General features: G+C 44.5%; 1 protein-coding gene across 1 annotated transcript in view; it reads left to right on the plus strand.

Moving 5' to 3' along the window:
- Positions 1-18396, plus strand: part of LOC140077013 (uncharacterized) — a 110502-nt gene extending 92106 nt beyond the window's left edge. The window contains exons 18-21 of the mRNA XM_072123853.1: positions 12297-12346; positions 12657-12761; positions 18052-18145; positions 18220-18396. Of these exons, the coding sequence (XP_071979954.1) occupies positions 12297-12346; positions 12657-12761; positions 18052-18143 (247 nt within the window). The 3' untranslated portion in view covers positions 18144-18145; positions 18220-18396. The remainder of the gene's footprint in view (positions 1-12296; positions 12347-12656; positions 12762-18051; positions 18146-18219) is intronic.
- The last annotated feature ends 2264 nt before the right edge of the window (positions 18397-20660 follow it).

Genomic DNA, 20660 nt, shown 5'->3' on the forward strand with positions numbered 1-20660 from the left:
GGCCTCTAGGGGTCTCACTACCACTGTGTGTACAGTAATGGAGGTAACAATATGTTATATCCTATCCTGGCCTCTAGGGGTCTCACTACCTCTGTGTGTGTACAGTAATGCAGGTAACAATATGTTCCATCCTATCCTGGCCTCCAGGGGTCTCACTACCTCTGTGTGTGTACAGTAATGCAGGTAACAATATGTTCTATATTATCCTGGCCTCTAGGGGTCTCACTACCTCTGTGTGTACCGTAATGCAGGTAACAATATGTTCTATCCTATCCTGGCCTCTAGGGGTCTCACTACCTCTGTGTGTACAGTAATGCAGGTAACAATATGTTCTATCCTATCCTGGCCTCTCGGGGTCTCACTACTTCTGTGTGTACAGTAATGCAGGTAACAATATGTTCTATCCTATCCTGGCCTCTAGGGGTCTCACTACCTCTGTGTGTACAGTAATGCAGGTAACAATATGTTACATGCTATCCTGGCCTCTAGGGGTCTCACTACCTCTGTGTGTGTACAGTAATGCAGGTAACAATATGTTATATCCTATCCTGGCCTCTAGGGATCTCACTACCTCTGTGTGTACAGTAATGCAGGTAACAATATGTTCTATCCTATCCTGGCCTCTAGGGGTCTCACTACCTCTGTGTGTACAGTAATGCAGGTAACAATATGTTCTATCCTATCCTGGCCTCTCGGGGTCTCACTACTTCTGTGTGTACAGTAATGCAGGTAACAATATGTTCTATCCTATCCTGGCCTCTAGGGGTCTCACTACCTCTGTGTGTACAGTAATGCAGGTAACAATATGTTACATGCTATCCTGGCCTCTAGGGGTCTCACTACCTCTGTGTGTGTACAGTAATGCAGGTAACAATATGTTATATCCTATCCTGGCCTCTAGGGGTCTCACTACCTCTGTGTGTACAGTAATGCAGGTAACAATATGTTCTATCCTATCCTGGCCTCTAGGGGTCTCACTACCTCTGTGTGTGTACAGTAATGCAGGTAACAATATGTTCTATCCTATCCTGGCCTCTAGGGGTCTCACTACCTCTGTGTGTGTACAGTAATGCAGGTAACAATATGTTCTATCCTATCCTGGCCTCTAGGGGTCTCACTACCTCTGTGTGTGTGTACAGTAATGCAGGTAACAATATGTTCTATCCTATCCTGGCCTCTAGGGGTCTCACTACCTCTGTGTGTACAGTAATGCAGGTAACAATATGTTCTATCCTATCCTGGCCTCTAGGGGTCTCACTACCTCTGTGTGTGTGTACAGTAATGCAGGTAACAATATGTTATATCCTATCCTGGCCTCTAGGGGTCTCACTACCTCTGTGTGTGTACAGTAATGCAGGTAACAATATGTTATATCCTATCCTGGCCTCTAGGGGTCTCACTACCTCTGTGTGTGTATAGTAATGCAGGTAACACTATGTTATATCCTATCCTGGCCTCTAGGGGTCTCACTACCTCTGTGTGTGTACAGTAATGCAGGTAACAATATGTTATATCCTATCCTGGCCACTAGGGGTCTCACTACCTCTGTGTGTACAGTAATGCAGGTAACAATATGTTCTATCCTATCCTGGCCTCTAGGGGTCTCACTACCTCTGTGTGTACAGGAATGCAGGGAACAATATGTTCTATCCTATCCTGGCCTCTAGGGGCCTCACTACCTCTCTGTGTGTACAGTAATGCAGGTAACAATATGTTATATCCTATCCTGGCCTCTAGGGGTCTCACTACCTCTGTGTGTACAGTAATGGAGGTAACAATATGTTATATCCTATCCTGGCCTCTAGGGGTCTCACTACCTCTGTGTGTGTACAGTAATGCAGGTAACAATATGTTATATCCTATCCTGGCCTCTAGGGGTCTCAATACTTCTGTGTGTGTACAGTAATGGAGGTAACAATATGTTATATCCTATCCTGGCCTCTAGGGGTCTCACTACCACTGTGTGTACAGTAATGGAGGTAACAATATGTTATATCCTATCCTGGCCTCTAGGGGTCTCACTACCTCTGTGTGTACAGTAATGCAGGTAACAATATGTTCCATCCTATCCTGGCCTCCAGGGGTCTCACTACCTCTGTGTGTGTGTACAGTAATGCAGGTAACAATATGTTCTATCCTATCCTGGCCTCTAGGGGTCTTACTACCTCTGTGTGTACAGTAATGCAGGTAACAATATGTTCTATCCTATCCTGGCCTCTAGGGGTCTCACTACCTCTGTGTGTACAGTAATGCAGGTAACAACATGTTCTATCCTATCCTGGCCTCTCGGGGTCTCACTACTTCTGTGTGTACAGTAATGCAGGTAACAATATGTTCTATCCTATCCTGGCCTCTAGGGGTCTCACTACCTCTGTGTGTACAGTAATGCAGGTAACAATATGTTACATGCTATCCTGGCCTCTAGGGGTCTCACTACCTCTGTGTGTGTACAGTAATGCAGGTAACACTATGTTATATCCTATCCTGGCCTCTAGGGGTCTCACTACCTCTGTGTGTGTACAGTAATGCAGGTAACAATATGTTCTATCCTATCCTGGCCTCTAGGGGTCTCACTACCTCTGTGTGTGTACAGTAATGCAGGTAACAATATGTTATATCCTATCCTGGCCTCTAGGGTTCTCACTACCTCTGTGTGTACAGTAATGCAGGTAACAATATGTTCTATCCTATCCTGGCCTCTAGGGGTCTCACTACCTCTGTGTGTACAGTAATGCAGGTAACAATATGTTCTATCCTATCCTGGCCTCTAGGGGTCTCACTACCTCTGTGTGTACAGTAATGCAGGTAACAATATGTTATATCCTATCCTGGCCTCTAGGGGTCTCACTACCTCTGTGTGTACAGTAATGCAGGTAACAATATGTTATATCCTATCCTGGCCTCTAGGGGTCTCACTACCTCTGTGTGTGTACAGTAAAGCAGGTAACAATATGTTCTATCCTATCCTGGCCTCTAGGGCTCTCACTACCTCTGTGTGTGTACAGTAATGCAGGTAACAATATGTTCTATCCTATCCTGGCCTCTAGGGGTCTCAGTACCTCTGTGTGTACAGTAATGCAGGTAACAATATGTTCTATCCTATCCTGGCCTCTAGGGGTCTCAGTACCTCTGTGTGTACAGTAATGCAGGTAACAATATGTTCTATCCTATCCTGGCCTCTAGGGGTCTCAGTACCTCTGTGTGTACAGTAATGCAGGTAACAATATGTTCTATCCTATCCTGGCCTCTAGGGGTCTCACTACCTCTGTGTGTACAGTAATGCAGGTAACAATATGTTCTATCCTATCCTGGCCTCTAGGGGTCTCACTACCTCTGTGTGTGTACAGTAATGCAGGTAACAATATGTTCTATCCTATCCTGGCCTCTAGGGGTCTCACTACCTCTGTGTGTGTACAGTAATGCAGGTAACAATATGTTTTATCCTATCCTGGCCTCTAGGGGTCTCACTACCTCTGTGTGTGTACAGTAATGCAGGTAACAATATGTTTTATCCTATCCTGGCCTCTAGGGGTCTCAGTACCTCTGTGTGTACAGTAATGCAGGTAACAATATGTTATATCCTATCCTGGCCTCTAGGGGTCTCACTACCTCTGTGTGTGTACAGTAATGCAGGTAACAATATGTTATATCCTATCCTGGCCTCTAGGGGTCTCACTACCTCTGTGTGTGTACAGTAATGCAGGTAACAATATGTTATATCCTATCCTGGCCTCTAGGGGTCTCAGTACCTCTGTGTGTGTACAGTAATGCAGGTAACAATATGTTATATCCTATCCTGGCCTCTAGGGGTCTCACTACCTCTGTGTGTACAGTAATGCAGGTAACAATATGTTCTATCCTATCCTGGCCTCTAGGGGTCTCACTACCTCTGTGTGTGTGTACAGTAATGCAGGTAACAATATGTTCTATCCTATCCTGGCCTCTAGGGGTCTCACTACCTCTGTGTGTACAGTAATGCAGGTAACAATATGTTCTATCCTATCCTGGCCTCTAGGGGTCTCACTACCTCTGTGTGTGTGTACAGTAAAGCAGGTAACAATATGTTCTATCCTATCCTGGCCTCTAGGGGTCTCACTACCTCTGTGTGTGTACAGTAATGCAGGTAACAATATGTTCTATCCTATCCTGGCCTCTAGGGGTCTCACTACCTCTGTGTGTGTACAGTAAAGCAGGTAACAATATGTTCTATCCTATCCTGGCCTCTAGGGGTCTCAATACCTCTGTGTGTACAGTAATGCAGGTAACAATATGTTCTATCCTATCCTGGCCTCTAGGGGTCTCAGTACCTCTGTGTGTACAGTAATGCAGGTAACAATATGTTCTATCCTATCCTGGCCTCTAGGGGTCTCAGTACCTCTGTGTGTACAGTAATGCAGGTAACAATATGTTATATCCTATCCTGGCCTCTAGGGGTCTCAGTACCTCTGTGTGTACAGTAATGCAGGTAACAATATGTTCTATCCTATCCTGGCCTCTAGGGGTCTTACTACCTCTGTGTGTACAGTAATGCAGGTAACAATATGTTCTATCCTATCCTGGCCTCTAGGGGTCTCACTACCTCTGTGTGTGTACAGTAAAGCAGGTAACAATATGTTCTATCCTGTCCTGGCCTCTAGGGGTCTCACTACCTCTGTGTGTACAGTAATGCAGGTAACAATATGTTACATGCTATCCTGGCCTCTAGGGGTCTCACTACTTCTGTGTGTGTACAGTAATGCAGGTAACACTATGTTATATCCTATCCTGGCCTCTAGGGGTCTCACTACTTCTGTGTGTGTACAGTAATGCAGGTAACAATATGTTATATCCTATCCTGGCCTCTAGGGGTCTCACTACCTCTGTGTGTACAGTAAAGCAGGTAACAATATGTTCTATCCTATCCTGGCCTCTAGGGGTCTCACTACCTCTGTGTGTACAGTAATGCAGGTAACAATATGTTCTATCCTATCCTGGCCTCTAGGGGTCTCACTACCTCTGTGTGTACAGTAATGCAGGTAACAATATGTTATATCCTATCCTGGCCTCTAGGGGTCTCACTACCTCTGTGTGTGTACAGTAAAGCAGGTAACAATATGTTCTATCCTATCCTGGCCTCTAGGGGTCTCGCTACCTCTGTGTGTACAGTAATGCAGGTAACAATATGTTCTATCCTATCCTGGCCTCTAGGGGTCTCACTACCTCTGTGTGTGTACAGTAATGCAGGTAACAATATGTTATATCCTATCCTGGCCTCTTGGGGTCTCACTACCTCTGTGTGTGTACAGTAATGCAGGTAACAATATTTTATATGCTATCCTGGCCTCTAGGGGTCTCACTACCTCTGTGTGTACAGTAATGCAGGTAACACTATGTTATATCCTATCCTGGCCTCCCGGGGTCTCACTACCTCTGTGTGTGTACAGTAATGCAGGTAACAATATGTTCTATCCTATCCTGGCCTCTAGGGGTCTCACTACCTCTGTGTGTACAGTAATGCAGGTAACAATATGTTCTATCCTATCCTGGCCTCTAGGGGTCTCACTACCTCTGTGTGTACAGTAATGCAGGTAACAATATGTTCTATCCTATCCTGACCTCTAGGGGTCTCACTACCTCTGTGTGTGTGTACAGTAATGCAGGTAACAATATGTTCTATCCTATCCTGGCCTCTAGGGGTCTCACTACCTCTGTGTGTGTACAGTAATGCAGGTAACAATATGTTATATCCTATCCTGGCCTCTAGGGGTCTCACTACCTCTGTGTGTACAGTAATGCAGGTAACAATATGTTCTATCCTATCCTGGCCTCTAGGGGTCTCACTACCTCTGTGTGTGTGTACAGTAATGCAGGTAACAATATGTTATATCCTATCCTGGCCTCTAGGGGTCTCAATACCTCTGTGTGTGTGTACAGTAATGCAGGTAACAATATGTTATATCCTATCCTGGCCTCTAGGGGTCTCACTACCTCTGTGTGTGTACAGTAATGCAGGTAACAATATGTTCTATCCTATCCTGGCCTCTAGGGGTCTCACTACCTCTGTGTGTGTACAGTAATGCAGGTAACAATATGTTATATCCTATCCTGGCCTCTAGGGGTCTCACTACCTCTGTGTGTACAGTAATGCAGGTAACAATATGTTCTATCCTATCCTGGCCTCTAGGGGTCTCAATACTTCTGTGTGTACAGTAATGCAGGTAACAATATGTTCTGTCCTGGCCTCTAGGGGTCTCACTACCTCTGTGTGTACAGTAATGCAGGTAACAATATGTTCTATCCTATCCTGGCCTCTAGGGGTCTCATTACCTCTGTGTGTGTGTACAGTAATGCAGGTAACAATATGTTATATCCTATCCTGGCCTCTAGGGGTCTCACTACCTCTGTGTGTGTATAGTAATGCAGGTAACAATATGTTCTATCCTATCCTGGCCTCTAGGGGTCTCAATACTTCTGTGTGTGTACAGTAATGCAGGTAACAATATGTTCTATCCTATCCTGGCCTCTAGGGGTCTCACTACCTCTGTGTGTGTACAGTAATGCAGGTAACAATATGTTATATCCTATCCTGGCCTCTAGGGGTCTCACTACCTCTGTGTGTGTACAGTAATGCAGGTAACAATATGTTCCATCCTATCCTGGCCTCTAGGGGTCTCACTACCTCTGTGTGTGTACAGTAATGCAGGTAACAATATGTTATATCCTATCCTGGCCTCTAGGGGTCTCACTACCTCTGTGTGTGTATAGTAATGCAGGTAACAATATGTTATATCCTATCCTGGCCTCTAGGGGTCTCAATACTTCTGTGTGTGTACAGTAATGCAGGTAACAATATGTTCTATCCTATCCTGGCCTCTAGGGGTCTCACTACCTCTGTGTGTGTACAGTAATGCAGGTAACAATATGTTATATCCTATCCTGGCCTCTAGGGGTCTCACTACCTCTGTGTGTGTATAGTAATGCAGGTAACAATATGTTCTATCCTATCCTGGCCTCTAGGGGTCTCACTACCTCTGTGTGTGTACAGTAATGCAGGTAACAATATGTTCTATCCTATCCTGGCCTCTAGGGGTCTCAATACTTCTGTGTGTACAGTAATGCAGGTAACAATATGTTCTGTCCTATCCTGGCCTCTAGGGGTCTCACTACCTCTGTGTGTGTACAGTAATGCAGGTAACAATATGTTATATCCTATCCTGGCCTCTAGGGGTCTCACTACCTCTGTGTGTACAGTAATGCAGGTAACAATATGTTCTATCCTATCCTGGCCTCTAGGGGTCTCACTACCTCTGTGTGTACAGTAATGCAGGTAACAATATGTTATATCCTATCCTGGCCTCTAGGGGTCTCACTACCTCTGTGTGTACAGTAATGCAGGTAACAATATGTTCTATCCTATCCTGGCCTCTAAGGGGTCTCACTACCTCTGTGTGTATAGTAATGCAGGTAACAATATGTTATATCCTATCCTGGCCTCTAGGGGTCTCATTACCTCTGTGTGTACAGTAATGCAGGTAACAATATGTTATATCCTATCCTGGCCTCTAGGGATCTCACTACCTCTGTGTGTGTATAGTAATGCAGGTAACAATATGTTATATCCTATCCTGGCCTCTAGGGGTCTCACTACCTCTGTGTGTACAGTAATGCAGGTAACAATATGTTCTATCCTATCCTGGCCTCTAGGGGTCTCACTACTTCTGTGTGTACAGTAATGCAGGTAACAATATGTTCTATCCTATCCTGGCCTCTAGGGGTCTCACTACCTCTGTGTGTGTACAGTAATGCAGGTAACAATATGTTATATCCTATCCTGGCCTCTAGGGGGTCTCACTACCTCTGTGTGTGTACAGTAATGCAGGGAACAATATGTTCTATCCTATCCTGGCCTCTAGGGGTCTCACTACCTCTGTGTGTATAGTAATGCAGGTAACAATATGTTATATCCTATCCTGGCCTCTAGGGGTCTCACTACCTCTGTGTGTACAGTAATGCAGGTAACAATATGTTCTGTCCTGGCCTCTAGGGGTCTCACTACCTCTGTGTGTACAGTAATGCAGGTAACAATATGTTCTATGTTATCCTGGCCTCTAGGGGTCTCACTACCTCTGTGTGTACAGTAATGCAGGTAACAATATGTTCTATCCTATCCTGGCCTCTTGGGGTCTCATTACCTCTGTGTGTACAGTAATGCAGGTAACAATATGTTATATCCTATCCTGGCCTCTCGGGGTCTCACTACCTCTGTGTGTGTACAGTAATGCAGGTAACAATATGTTTTATCCTATCCTGGCCTCTAGGGGTCTCAGTACCTCTGTGTGTACAGTAATGCAGGTAACAATATGTTATATCCTATCCTGGCCTCTAGGGGTCTCACTACCTCTGTGTGTGTGTACAGTAATGCAGGTAACAATATGTTCTATCCTATCCTGGCCTCTAGGGGCCTCACTACCTCTGTGTGTACAGTAATGCAGGTAACAATATGTTATATCCTATCCTGGCCTCTAGGGGTCTCACTACCTCTGTGTGTGTACAGTAATGCAGGTAACAATATGTTATATCCTATCCTGGCCTCTAGGGGTCTCACTACCTCTGTGTGTACAGTAATGCAGGTAACAATATGTTCTATCCTATCCTGGCCTCTAGGGGCCTCACTACCTCTGTGTGTACAGTAATGCAGGTAACAATATGTTATATCCTATCCTGGCCTCTAAGGGGTCTCACTACCTCTGTGTGTATAGTAATGCAGGTAACAATATGTTATATCCTATCCTGGCCTCTAGGGGTCTCATTACCTCTGTGTGTACAGTAATGCAGGTAACAATATGTTATATCCTATCCTGGCCTCTAAGGGGTCTCACTACCTCTGTGTGTATAGTAATGCAGGTAACAATATGTTCTATCCTATCCTGGCCTCTTGGGGTCTCACTACCTGTGTGTGTGTACCGTAATGCAGGTAACAATATGTTCTATCCTATCCTGGCCTCTAGGGGTCTTACTACCTCTGTGTGTACAGTAATGCAGGTAACAATATGTTCTATCCTATCCTGGCCTCTAGGGGTCTCATTACCTCTGTGTGTACAGTAATGCAGGTAACAATATGTTCTATCCTATCCTGGCCTCTAGGGGTCTCACTACCTCTGTGTGTACAGTAATGCAGGTAACAATATGTTCTATCCTATCCTGGCCTCTAGGGGTCTCACTACCTCTGTGTGTGTACAGTAATGCAGGTAACAATATGTTCTATCCTATCCTGGCCTCTAGGGATCTCACTACCTCTGTGTGTACAGTAATGCAGGTAACAATATGTTCTATCCTATCCTGGCCTCTAGGGGCCTCACTACCTCTGTGTGTGTACAGTAATGCAGGTAACAATATGTTATATCCTATCCTGGCCTCTAGGGGTCTCACTACCTCTGTGTGTGTACAGTAATGCAGGTAACAATATGTTATATGCTATCCTGGCCTCTAGGGGTCTCACTACCTCTGTGTGTACAGTAATGCAGGTAACAATATGTTCTATCCTATCCTGGCCTCTAGGGGTCTCACTACCTCTGTGTGTACAGTAATGCAGGTAACAATATGTTATATCCTATCCTGGCCTCTAGGGGTCTCACTACCTCTGTGTGTACAGTAATGCAGGTAACAATATGTTCTATCCTATCCTGGCCTCTAGGGGTCTCACTACCTCTGTGTGTGTACAGTAATGCAGGTAACAATATGTTATATGCTATCCTGGCCTCTAGGGGTCTCACTACCTCTGTGTGTACAGTAATGCAGGTAACAATATGTTATATCCTATCCTGGCCTCTAGGGGTCTCACTACCTCTGTGTGTGTGTACAGTAATGCAGGTAACAATATGTTGTATCCTATCCTGGCCTCTAGGGGTCTCACTACCTCTGTGTGTGTACCGTAATGCAGGTAACAATATGTTCTATCCTATCCTGGCCTCTAGGGGTCTCACTATCTGTGTGTACAGTAATGCAGGTAACAATATGTTCTATCCTATCCTGGCCTCTAGGGGTCTCACTACCTCTGTGTGTACAGTAATGCAGGTAACAATATGTTATATGCTATCCTGGCCTCTAGGGGTCTCACTACCTCTGTGTGTGTACAGTAATGCAGGTAACAATATGTTCTATCCTATCCTGGCCTCTAGGGGTCTCACTACCTCTGTGTGTACAGTAATGCAGGTAACAATATGTTCTATCCTATCCTGGCCTCTAGGGGTCTCACTACCTCTGTGTGTACAGTAATGCAGGTAACAATATGTTATATCCTATCCTGGCCTCTAGGGGTCTCACTACCTCTGTGTGTACAGTAATGCAGGTAACAATATGTTCTATCCTATCCTGGCCTCTAGGGGTCTCACTACCTCTGTGTGTGTACAGTAATGCAGGTAACAATATGTTCTATCCTATCCTGGCCTCTAGGGGTCTCACTACCTCTGTGTGTACAGTAATGCAGGTAACAATATGTTATATCCTATCCTGGCCTCTAGGGGTCTCACTACCTCTGTGTGTGTGTACAGTAATGCAGGTAACAATATGTTCTATCCTATCCTGGCCTCTAGGGGTCTCACTACCTCTGTGTGTACAGTAATGCAGGTAACAATATGTTCTATCCTATCCTGGCCTCTAGGGGGTCTCACTACCTCTGTGTGTGTACAGTAATGCAGGTAACAATATGTTATATCCTATCCTGGCCTCTAGGGGTCTCACTACTTCTGTGTGTGTAGAGTAATGCAGGTAACAATATGTTATATCCTATCCTGGCCTCTAGGGGGTCTCACTACCTCTGTGTGTGTACAGTAATGCAGGTAACAATATGTTCTATCCTATCCTGGCCTCTAGGGGTCTCACTACCTCTGTGTGTGTACAGTAATGCAGGTAACAATATGTTATATCCTATCCTGGCCTCTAGGGGTCTCACTACCTCTGTGTGTGTACAGTAATGCAGGTAACAATATGTTCTATCCTATCCTGGCCTCTAGGGGTCTCACTACCTCTGTGTGTACAGTAATGCAGGTAACAATATGTTATATCCTATCCTGGCCTCTAGGGGTCTCACTACCTCTGTGTGTGTACAGTAAAGCAGGTAACAATATGTTCTATCCTATCCTGGCCTCTAGGGGTCTCACTACCTCTGTGTGTGTACAGTAATGCAGGTAACAATATGTTCTATCCTATCCTGGCCTCTAGGGGTCTCACTACCTCTGTGTGTGTACAGTAATGCAGGTAACAATATGTTCTATCCTATCCTGGCCTCTAGGGGTCTCACTACCTCTGTGTGTGTACAGTAATGCAGGTAACAATATGTTATATCCTATCCTGGCCTCTAGGGGTCTCACTACCTCTGTGTGTGTACAGTAATGCAGGTAACAATATGTTATATCCTATCCTGGCCTCTAGGGGTCTCAGTACCTCTGTGTGTACAGTAATGCAGGTAACAATATGTTCTATCCTATCCTGGCCTCTAGGGGTCTCAGTACCTCTGTGTGTGTACAGTAATGCAGGTAACAATATGTTATATCCTATCCTGGCCTCTAGGGATCTCACTACCTCTGTGTGTACAGTAATGCAGGTAACAATATGTTCTATCCTATCCTGGCCTCTAGGGGTCTCACTACCTCTGTGTGTACAGTAATGCAGGTAACAATATGTTCTATCCTATCCTGGCCTATAGGGGTCTCACTACCTCTGTGTGTGTACAGTAATGCAGGTAACAATATGTTATATCCTATCCTGGCCTCTAGGGGTCTCACTACCTCTGTGTGTACAGTAATGCAGGTAACAATATGTTCTATCCTATCCTGGCCTCTAGGGGTCTCACTACCTCTGTGTGTGTACAGTAATGCAGGTAACAATATGTTGGTAGACAGACATGAGTATGTGACATGTGGAATAAAGAGTGTGTGACGCCGATACAGGAGAGACAACTAACAGAACAGTATGGAGCGTATACAGCGAACTCCCCGGATCATCAACGTCCCAATGTACTTGGCGTAAATCTCCATAAATAAACTCCGTGGCTGAAGCAGCTTTTCTCAATCTTTGTAGCGATGCAGTTGGTGTCTTACATATTATAGAAAGTCCTTAGTCATTTCAGTTTCTGTCACTAATTAGGGGTACGGCGCCATTTTTGTGGGAAATTGAGTTGAACCAGGAACATGGTCCCATCTATTTTTTTTCTGATATTGGAAAAATATAAAAATATAAAAAGAAATGTAAAAAATGCAACGTATAGGAAATTAGGAATTTCTGTTGGAGCTAATTACATGTATTATAATACATTGCAGGGTGAGTAAGGCACAGAAGATAGAAAACAGAAGAATACAATATGCTAAAGGTAAGGACTATCTCTTAGGACCTGACTTGTGCTTTGGGGGCAGCTCAGTGGTTAGGACTACAGCCTTGCAGCACTGGGGACCTGGGTTTAAGTCCCATCCAGGTGAACATATGCAGAGAGTTTGTATGTTCTCTCTGTGTTTGCGTGGGTTTTCTCCGGGTCTTCTGATTTCCTCCAACACTCCAAAACATACTGGTAGGTTGATTGGATTGTGGGCCCCATGGGGATGTGGAATCTGTAGGCGCTGTATAAAGAATTATTATTATACATTGTCCTCTACTGGATGGATGGATTCTTGTTTTTTTACCAGGTGAAGAGAGTACAATGGAGATGAGATTTCATGAACCTCTGGGAGACTCCCTCCTTACCTGGGTCGGAAACCCTAAACAACAGAAGATCTTCTTGGTCCTCTTCTGTAAGTAACTACCTCTTTTGTTTTTCAAAATGCTACAACATACAAAGTATCATAGGATGATGGAAATACACAGCATTACAGGATTGTAAAAAGATGTACAAAGATATGTAAAAAAGTTTAATGGGCACTGAAAGGAAAAATAATTCTGCTACTCTTATATTCATCATTACTGGCCTCCTTCCTTCTAAAATCCATTTTATTAACGATGATGACGAGTCAGGTTGGCTCTGGGCGGTGTATGCTCTGGCTTCACAGCAGTTACACTGTCCCCACTGCTCAGCCCCTCCCCTTCCCTCTGCTTCCTGTAGTTGCATGGCTGCAGAGAAAGTTTCCACACAGTGGAAGGGGGAAGTGCTCCTGCACAGTGTAACAGCCTGTGAAGTTGCAGGATGGAAAGGCTCTGTTAACATCCCTCCTAGAGCCCTTCAGTAGTAGAAATGTAAAAATTGATTTTAGAAGGAAGGAGGTATATAAGAAGATTACTGCAGTGACGGTGCCTGGATCTATGAGTAATGTCCCTGGTTTATCCTGGATGGTAGATTTCCTTTAAATAACCCCCTAAACTAAATATATTTTCATAAACTGCCATTAGAGAGCATTGTCTCTATCCCTTCATTGTCCCTCTACATGCCTGTACACCTAAGCAATGAGGTCCTAAAGCTATATGCAAATGACCTATAAAATTTCCAATGAGTCATTAGCATATTCAAGCTGTCCAGCTTATTCATGAGTGGGAGGTATAGCCACACCCCCAGTACATGACTGACAGCCTGTATAATGATGTGAGGCTGTATAATGATATCCTTCCTGGTGCTGGCGCCCCCTGCAGCCTGTGTGTGTATGAGATACTCCTATACATATGACTGACAGCCTGTATAATGATGTGAGGCTGTATAATGATATCCTTCCTGGAGCTGGCGCCCCCTGCAGCCTGTGTGTGTATGAGATACTCCTATACATATGACTGACAGCTTGTATAATGATGCGCTTCCTGGTGCTGGCGCCCCCTGCAGCCTGTGTGTGTATATGAGATACTCCTATACATATGACTGACAGCCTGTATAATGATGTGAGGCTGTATAATGATGTGCTTCCTGGTGCTGGCACCCCCTGCAGCCTGTGTGTGTATGAGATACTCCTGTACATATGACTGACAGCCTGTATAATGATGTGAGGCTGTATAATGATGTGCTTCCTGGTGCTGGCACCCCCTGCAGCCTGTGTGTGTATGAGATACTCCTATACATATGACTGACAGCCTGTATAATGATGTGAGGCTGTATAATGATGTGCTTCCTGGTGCTGGTGCCTCCTGCAGCCTGTGTGTGTATGAGATACTCCTATACATATGACTGACAGCCTGTATAATGATGTGAGGCTGTATAATGATATCCTTCCTGGTGCTGGCGCCCCCTGCAGCCTGTGTGTGTATATGAGATACTCCTATACATATGACTGACAGCCTGTATAATGATGTGAGGCTGTATAATGATGTGCTTCCTGGTGCTGGCACCCCCTGCAGCCTGTGTGTATATGAGATACTCCTATACATATGACTGACAGCCTGTATAATGATGTGAGGCTGTATAATGATGTGCTTCCTGGTGCTGGCGCCCCCTGCAGCCTGTGTGTGTATGAGATACTCCTATACATATGACTGACAGCCTGTATAATGATGTGAGGCTGTATAATGATATCCTTCCTGGTGCTGGCGCCCCCTGCAGCCTGTGTGTGTATGAGATACTCCTATACATATGACTGACAGCCTGTATAATGATGTGAGGTTGTATAATGATATCCTTCCTGGTGCTGGCGCCCCCTGAAGCCTGTGTATGAGATACTCCTATACATGTGACTGACAGCCTGTATAATAGTGTGAGGCTGTATAATGATGTGCTTCCTGGAGCTGGCGCCCCCTGCAGCCTGTGTGTGTATGAGATACTCCTATACATATGACTGACAGCTTGTATAATGATGCGCTTCCTGGTGCTGGCGCCCCCTGCAGCCTGTGTGTGTATGAGATACTCCTATACATATGACTGACAGCCTGCATAATGATGTGAGGCTGTATAATGATGTGCTTCCTGGTGCTGGTGCCTCCTGCAGCCTGTGTGTGTGAGATACTCCTATACATATGACTGACAGCCTGTATAATGATGTGAGGCTGTATAATGATGTGCTTCCTGGTGCTGGTGCCTCCTGCAGCCTGTGTGTGTATGAGATACTCCTATACATATGACTGACAGCCTGTATAATAGTGTGAGGCTGTATAATGATGTGCTTCCTTGTGCTGGCGCCCCCTGCAGCCTGTGTGTGTATGAGATACTCCTATACATATGACTGACAGCCTGTATAATGATGTGCTTCCTGGTGCTGGCGCCCCCTGCAGCCTGTGGGTGTATATGAGATACTCCTATACATATGACTGACAGCCTGCATAATGATGTGAGGCTGTATAATGATGTGCTTCCTGGTGCTGACGCCCCCTGCAGCCTGTGTGTGTATGAGATACTCCTATACATATGACTGACAGCCTGTATAATGGCGTGCTTCCTGGTGCTGGTGGCCACACCCCCTGCAGCCTGTGTGTGTATGAGATACTCCTATACATATGACTGACAGCTTGTATAATAGTGTGAGGCTGTATAATGATGTGCTTCCTGGTGCTGGCGCCCCCTGCAGCCTGTGTGTGTATGAGATACTCCTATACATATGACTGACAGCCTGTATAATAGTGTGAGGCTGTATAATGATGTGCTTCCTGGTGCTGGTACCCCCTGCAGCCTGTGTGTGTATGAGATACTCCTATACATATGACTGACAGCCTGTATAATGATGTGCTTCCTGGTGCTGGTACCCCCTGCAGCCTGTGTGTGTATGAGATACTCCTATACATATGACTTACAGCCTGTATAATGATGTGAGGCTGTATAATGATGTGCTTCCTGGTGCTGGCGCCCCCTGCAGCCTGTGTGTGTATAGAAAAGATATAACAGCTCCAGGATGCAGCCATGTTATAGCAGAACATGTCAGGTACTTGTGTAGCTGATGTCTGTGTATTAGGAGGATGCAGCATGTCAGCAGATGCAGCACAGACACCAGCAATGCTTTACTATACATTACACACAGACATGAGCAGGGGGAGGAGAGGGGAGGGATAACAGGAGTGACATCACTGCCTCTGACCATGTGATCAGCCTCATTTACATAAAAAAGAAAAGATGATTTTATAATAATTAATGTATGACATAACTAGATAAAGGCTGGGATGGGATCCTTGTGAGCTGCTCCAACAGGTAGTGGTGACAGGACAAGTGACACAGACCTGATGACAGGTGTCCTTTAAAGGAATTACTGATGTCGTAGACAGGTCCCTCCATTGTCAGATGGCACTGGAACCAAAGTTAGCATGTGGTGTCAGCCCAATATTGGCCACAAGGCAGCCCACAAACACCTAAGAAACAACCATAATACAAGGGTATTGGATAACCATAGATCCGGAACAATAGCATTGTCTAGTAATTCTCTGCATCACAATGAGGTAGTAAGAATAAAATACAGGCCGTCCCCCACTTACAGGAGATGTTGGTAATATACTGTACTTTATAATGGATTGTGAGGGGTTGCACTTATAAAATATACAGTTCTGACAAATTCCACTTAAGAACAATCCTCCAGAACCCACGACTTGTACGTAACACCAGGGCTGCAAGTAGTTAAAAATTGTTAACAAAATGCGACACTTTGAGGAAGCTCATTATTTACCAGAAACTTTGGAGCAATTTGTATACAACATGAAGACTTTTTTAGGTTTCATCCCTATATTGAGAGTCAGCTTTGCAGTTAGGGATATTACTCCTCATGGCCCGAGTGCACCTGTACCGTCTGATAACGAGACCTGTTATTACCGGCCGCACAGAGGAACTAGAGATAAAACTCCTCCTGAATCCCATGCGCTTGTGTGTCGCTCAATACTTTAGTCCTGGCCCTTGGAGCAGCGAGTTCTCCTTTCACCTTCACTTATAATTCTGTGGAGAAGAGAAGAAAAAAGGATCAACTATGTAACAGTGTGGAGGGCACTTGCATGTACATAGTGGGGGTCATTTACTAAGGGCCCGAATCGCTTTTTTTCGTCGGATTTCCCATATATTTCCGATTTGCGCCGTTTTTTCTTGAATTGCCCCACAGGTTTTTGGCGCACGCGATCGGATTGTGGCGCATCGGCGCCGGCATGCATGGAAAACACGATGGATTCAGAAAAAACGCTGTATTTTTTTTTTTAAAAAAGTGTCGCTTGATGCACTTACCTGCACCCAGCAATGGATGGTGAACTCCAGCGGACTTCAGCGCAGCAGCGACACCTAGTGGACATCGGACGCACTACCTTAGTGAATCGCCGAAGACCCGAATCCTCGATGGAGAATGCGCTGCTGGATCGCGACAGGACTGGTTAAGTAAATCTGCCCCAGTATGTTAAAGATATTGTAGCTATCTACAAGAAACATGTTCCTGCCATTATTACGGAGGGACTCTGCCTCTACAGTTGGGGAATTAGCTCTCTGACAGTACTGGGTTTTAAATTCGTGCATGGGAGACAGAACCAGGCCGTGTTCTAGGAGAGGATGTTCTCTGCCATAACATATGGATTATATGGGACATATATGGGACATATTCTGTAATGAGTCTGTGGGACATATTCTGTAATAATCCATGGATTATAAGGGACATATTCTGTAATGAGTAGCTGCACTCGCCGTCCTCTCTGCTCTGGGTCCTGATGACGTCTCATTGTCTGATCTGAGGTCATTATTAAAATTAATTGTCTGAATGTCATGAGATCATAATATTTCATGGCTGAAAAGTTTCTGTTTTTATACCTTTAGAATCAGTTTACAGTAGTTCATTCGTTAAGCAATGTGACAGAGAGTGACCTAAACCTCGTCTAAATTACACGTCTGCTCTTTCACATTCCCAAAGTGATTTCGACTTGTGGCACTAGACATGGACCCATGGCGGTACCAGTTTTGTGTTATTTGTACATCTTGGTTATTGTTTGTTTTTGGCTCTTCTGGGGTATTTATGATTTCCTGGATGGTATTTTGTGCTGTGTTGTGGTAATTGGTGCTTCTTTAGTGGTGGTGCACTACTGCGGTCATTAGGGTTGAACAGTCTGACCATGCCGCCCTCTATTGTCAGGCTGGTTTGAACCTTCTGTAGTTTTGCTCCTGCTTTGCGTACTGGACTTTTTTTTTTTAAAAATTATTTATTAACTTTAATTTTGCCATTTTAGCTAAATCTGGCCACGCCCGTCCCGATGAGCTGACAAGGTTTAAACATTTTGCAGCTTGTTTGTCAATCCGTGTGGTATTTCTGAAGGATTGAAGGTAAGAGCTGGGTCCAGATGTGGGATAAATAACTGCTCACAATTATTATTTTATTTATATTTTATCTTTGTTAGATAAAAGATCTTCAACCTACAAGTTACAAGAGGAACCTGATGTCCCTTCTAAAATCTCAGTGATTGTGGTGAACTAAAGACAATTTCTATCTGTATATCCAAGCATGGAAGAGTGAAATAAATCCAATAGGACTGAGAAATGAAAGTGATTATTAAATAAATAATTTATTATAAAAATGTGTAGGGGATGTTTTTTAAAATAAGAATCTTCTGGTTTGGTTGATCGATGCAAGTGGGTGTCAGGACATTGGCCACAAGTGTACACAGTAGGTAACATCCACTAATCCCTACTGCTCCGCTCCCTCAGATCTTGCTTGGTGAGACGCCCTCTGCTGTGGTCAAATTTTATAGATCCACCTGGATCTTTTGCATTGTGCTTCGGACATGATATGAAGTGCCCTTGCAGCCCAAAGGGGGTGTATTCATACTTCTGTCTTGGCCAGTAAGTGACATGTCCTGATGTATAATTAAAGTGGACTAATACGAATTGGTGTGGCCACCTTTGGCTCCACCTCCAAAAAGTTAGAAGTACACAACATTGGGCACTGGACTAAGAAAAAGGGGCATGGCAGTTCCCAAAATCTTCTCTACGCAATTATGTCATATGTTGTCAAGTCTTCCATCATTCAGGAGAGACATTGGAGCAGGATCTTGTACTTGTAGAACTGCGCTGTAGGCTGGAGAAATACAAGACGGCCTTCGAGCAGGCGACAAGATGTCAGCAAAGATGTGTCCTAGACAGCTGACCATCAACGCAGCAGATTCATACTAAGGGAAGGAAGCGAATGCAAGAGAGAAAGGGTGATACCGGAGAGAGGCAGCATAAAAGAAAGACAGAATATGAGACAGTTCCCATATATAGAGAATACAAGAGAGCGATAGAGAGGACAGCAGAGGCCGTATTGGACTGGTGCCTGGAGTCCATCAGTGATATTGATCCTGGGCCGACTGTACCTCGCCATACAAATATTACCTATGTTTTCCCCGGATCAGGTAATACCTTTCCCTTCTCTCCCGGTGCACGGCTCTATCTTATATAAATGCATTGGCCATAATATGTCAGGGCATAAATGTTGGGGATAATAATTTCCCAAGCTTCCTGCTGATGGGATGGACATTGGTTAAGGATGAAAGTGTCAGCACTCAGCAGCAACAACACCAATTAGACTTGTCTGACTCTATAGATGTAACATATCACATGCAGGAGGTGATGCAGACTTGTCTTACTCTATAGATGTAACACATCACATGCAGGAGGTGATGCAGACTTGTCTGACTCTATAGATGTAACACATCACATGCAGGAGGTGATGCAGACTTGTCTGACTCTATAGATGTAACACATCACATGCAGGAGGTGATGCAGACTTGTCTGACTCTATAGATGTAACGCGTCACATGCAGGAGGTGATGCAGACTTGTCTTACTCTATAGATGTAACACATCACATGCAGGAGGTGATGCAGACTTGTCTGACTCTATAGATGTAACATATCACATGCAGGAGGTGATGCAGACTTGTCTGACTCTATAGATGTAACACATCACATGCAGGAGGTGATGCAGACTTGTCTGACTCTATAGATGTAACACATCACATGCAGGAGGTGATGCAGACTTGTCTGACTCTATAGATGTAACACATCACATGCAGGAGGTGATGCAGACTTGTCTGACTCTATAGATGTAACACATCACATGCAGGAGGTGATGCAGACTTGTCTGACTCTATAGATGTAACACATCACATGCAGGAGGTGATGCAGACTTGTCTGACTCTATAGATGTAACGCGTCACATGCAGGAGGTGATGCAGACTTGTCTGACTCTATAGATGTAACGCGTCACATGCAGGAGGTGATGCAGACTTGTCTTACTCTATAGATGTAACACATCACATGCAGGAGGTGATGCAGACTTGTCTGACTCTATAGATGTAACATATCACATGCAGGAGGTGATGCAGACTTGTCTTACTCTATAGATGTAACATATCACATGCAGGAGGTGATGCAGACTTGTCTGACTCTATAGATGTAACACATCACATGCAGGAGGTGATGCAGACTTGTCTGACTCTATAGATGTAACATATCACATGCAGGAGGTGATGCAGACTTGTCTGACTCTATAGATGTAACGCGTCACATGCAGGAGGTGATGCAGACTTGTCTGACTCTATAGATGTAACATATCACATGCAGGAGGTGATGCAGACTTGTCTGACTCTATAGATGTAACACATCACATGCAGGAGGTGATGCAGACTTGTCTGACTCTATAGATGTAACATATCACATGCAGGAGGTGATGCAGACTTGTCTGACTCTATAGATGTAACACATCACATGCAGGAGGTGATGCAGACTTGTCTGACTCTATAGATGTAACACATCACATGCAGGAGGTGATGCAGACTTGTCTGACTCTATAGATGTAAC

This window comes from Engystomops pustulosus, chromosome 9 (genome assembly GCF_040894005.1).
Source record: "Engystomops pustulosus chromosome 9, aEngPut4.maternal, whole genome shotgun sequence".
NCBI classification, from domain to species: domain Eukaryota; kingdom Metazoa; phylum Chordata; class Amphibia; order Anura; family Leptodactylidae; genus Engystomops; species Engystomops pustulosus.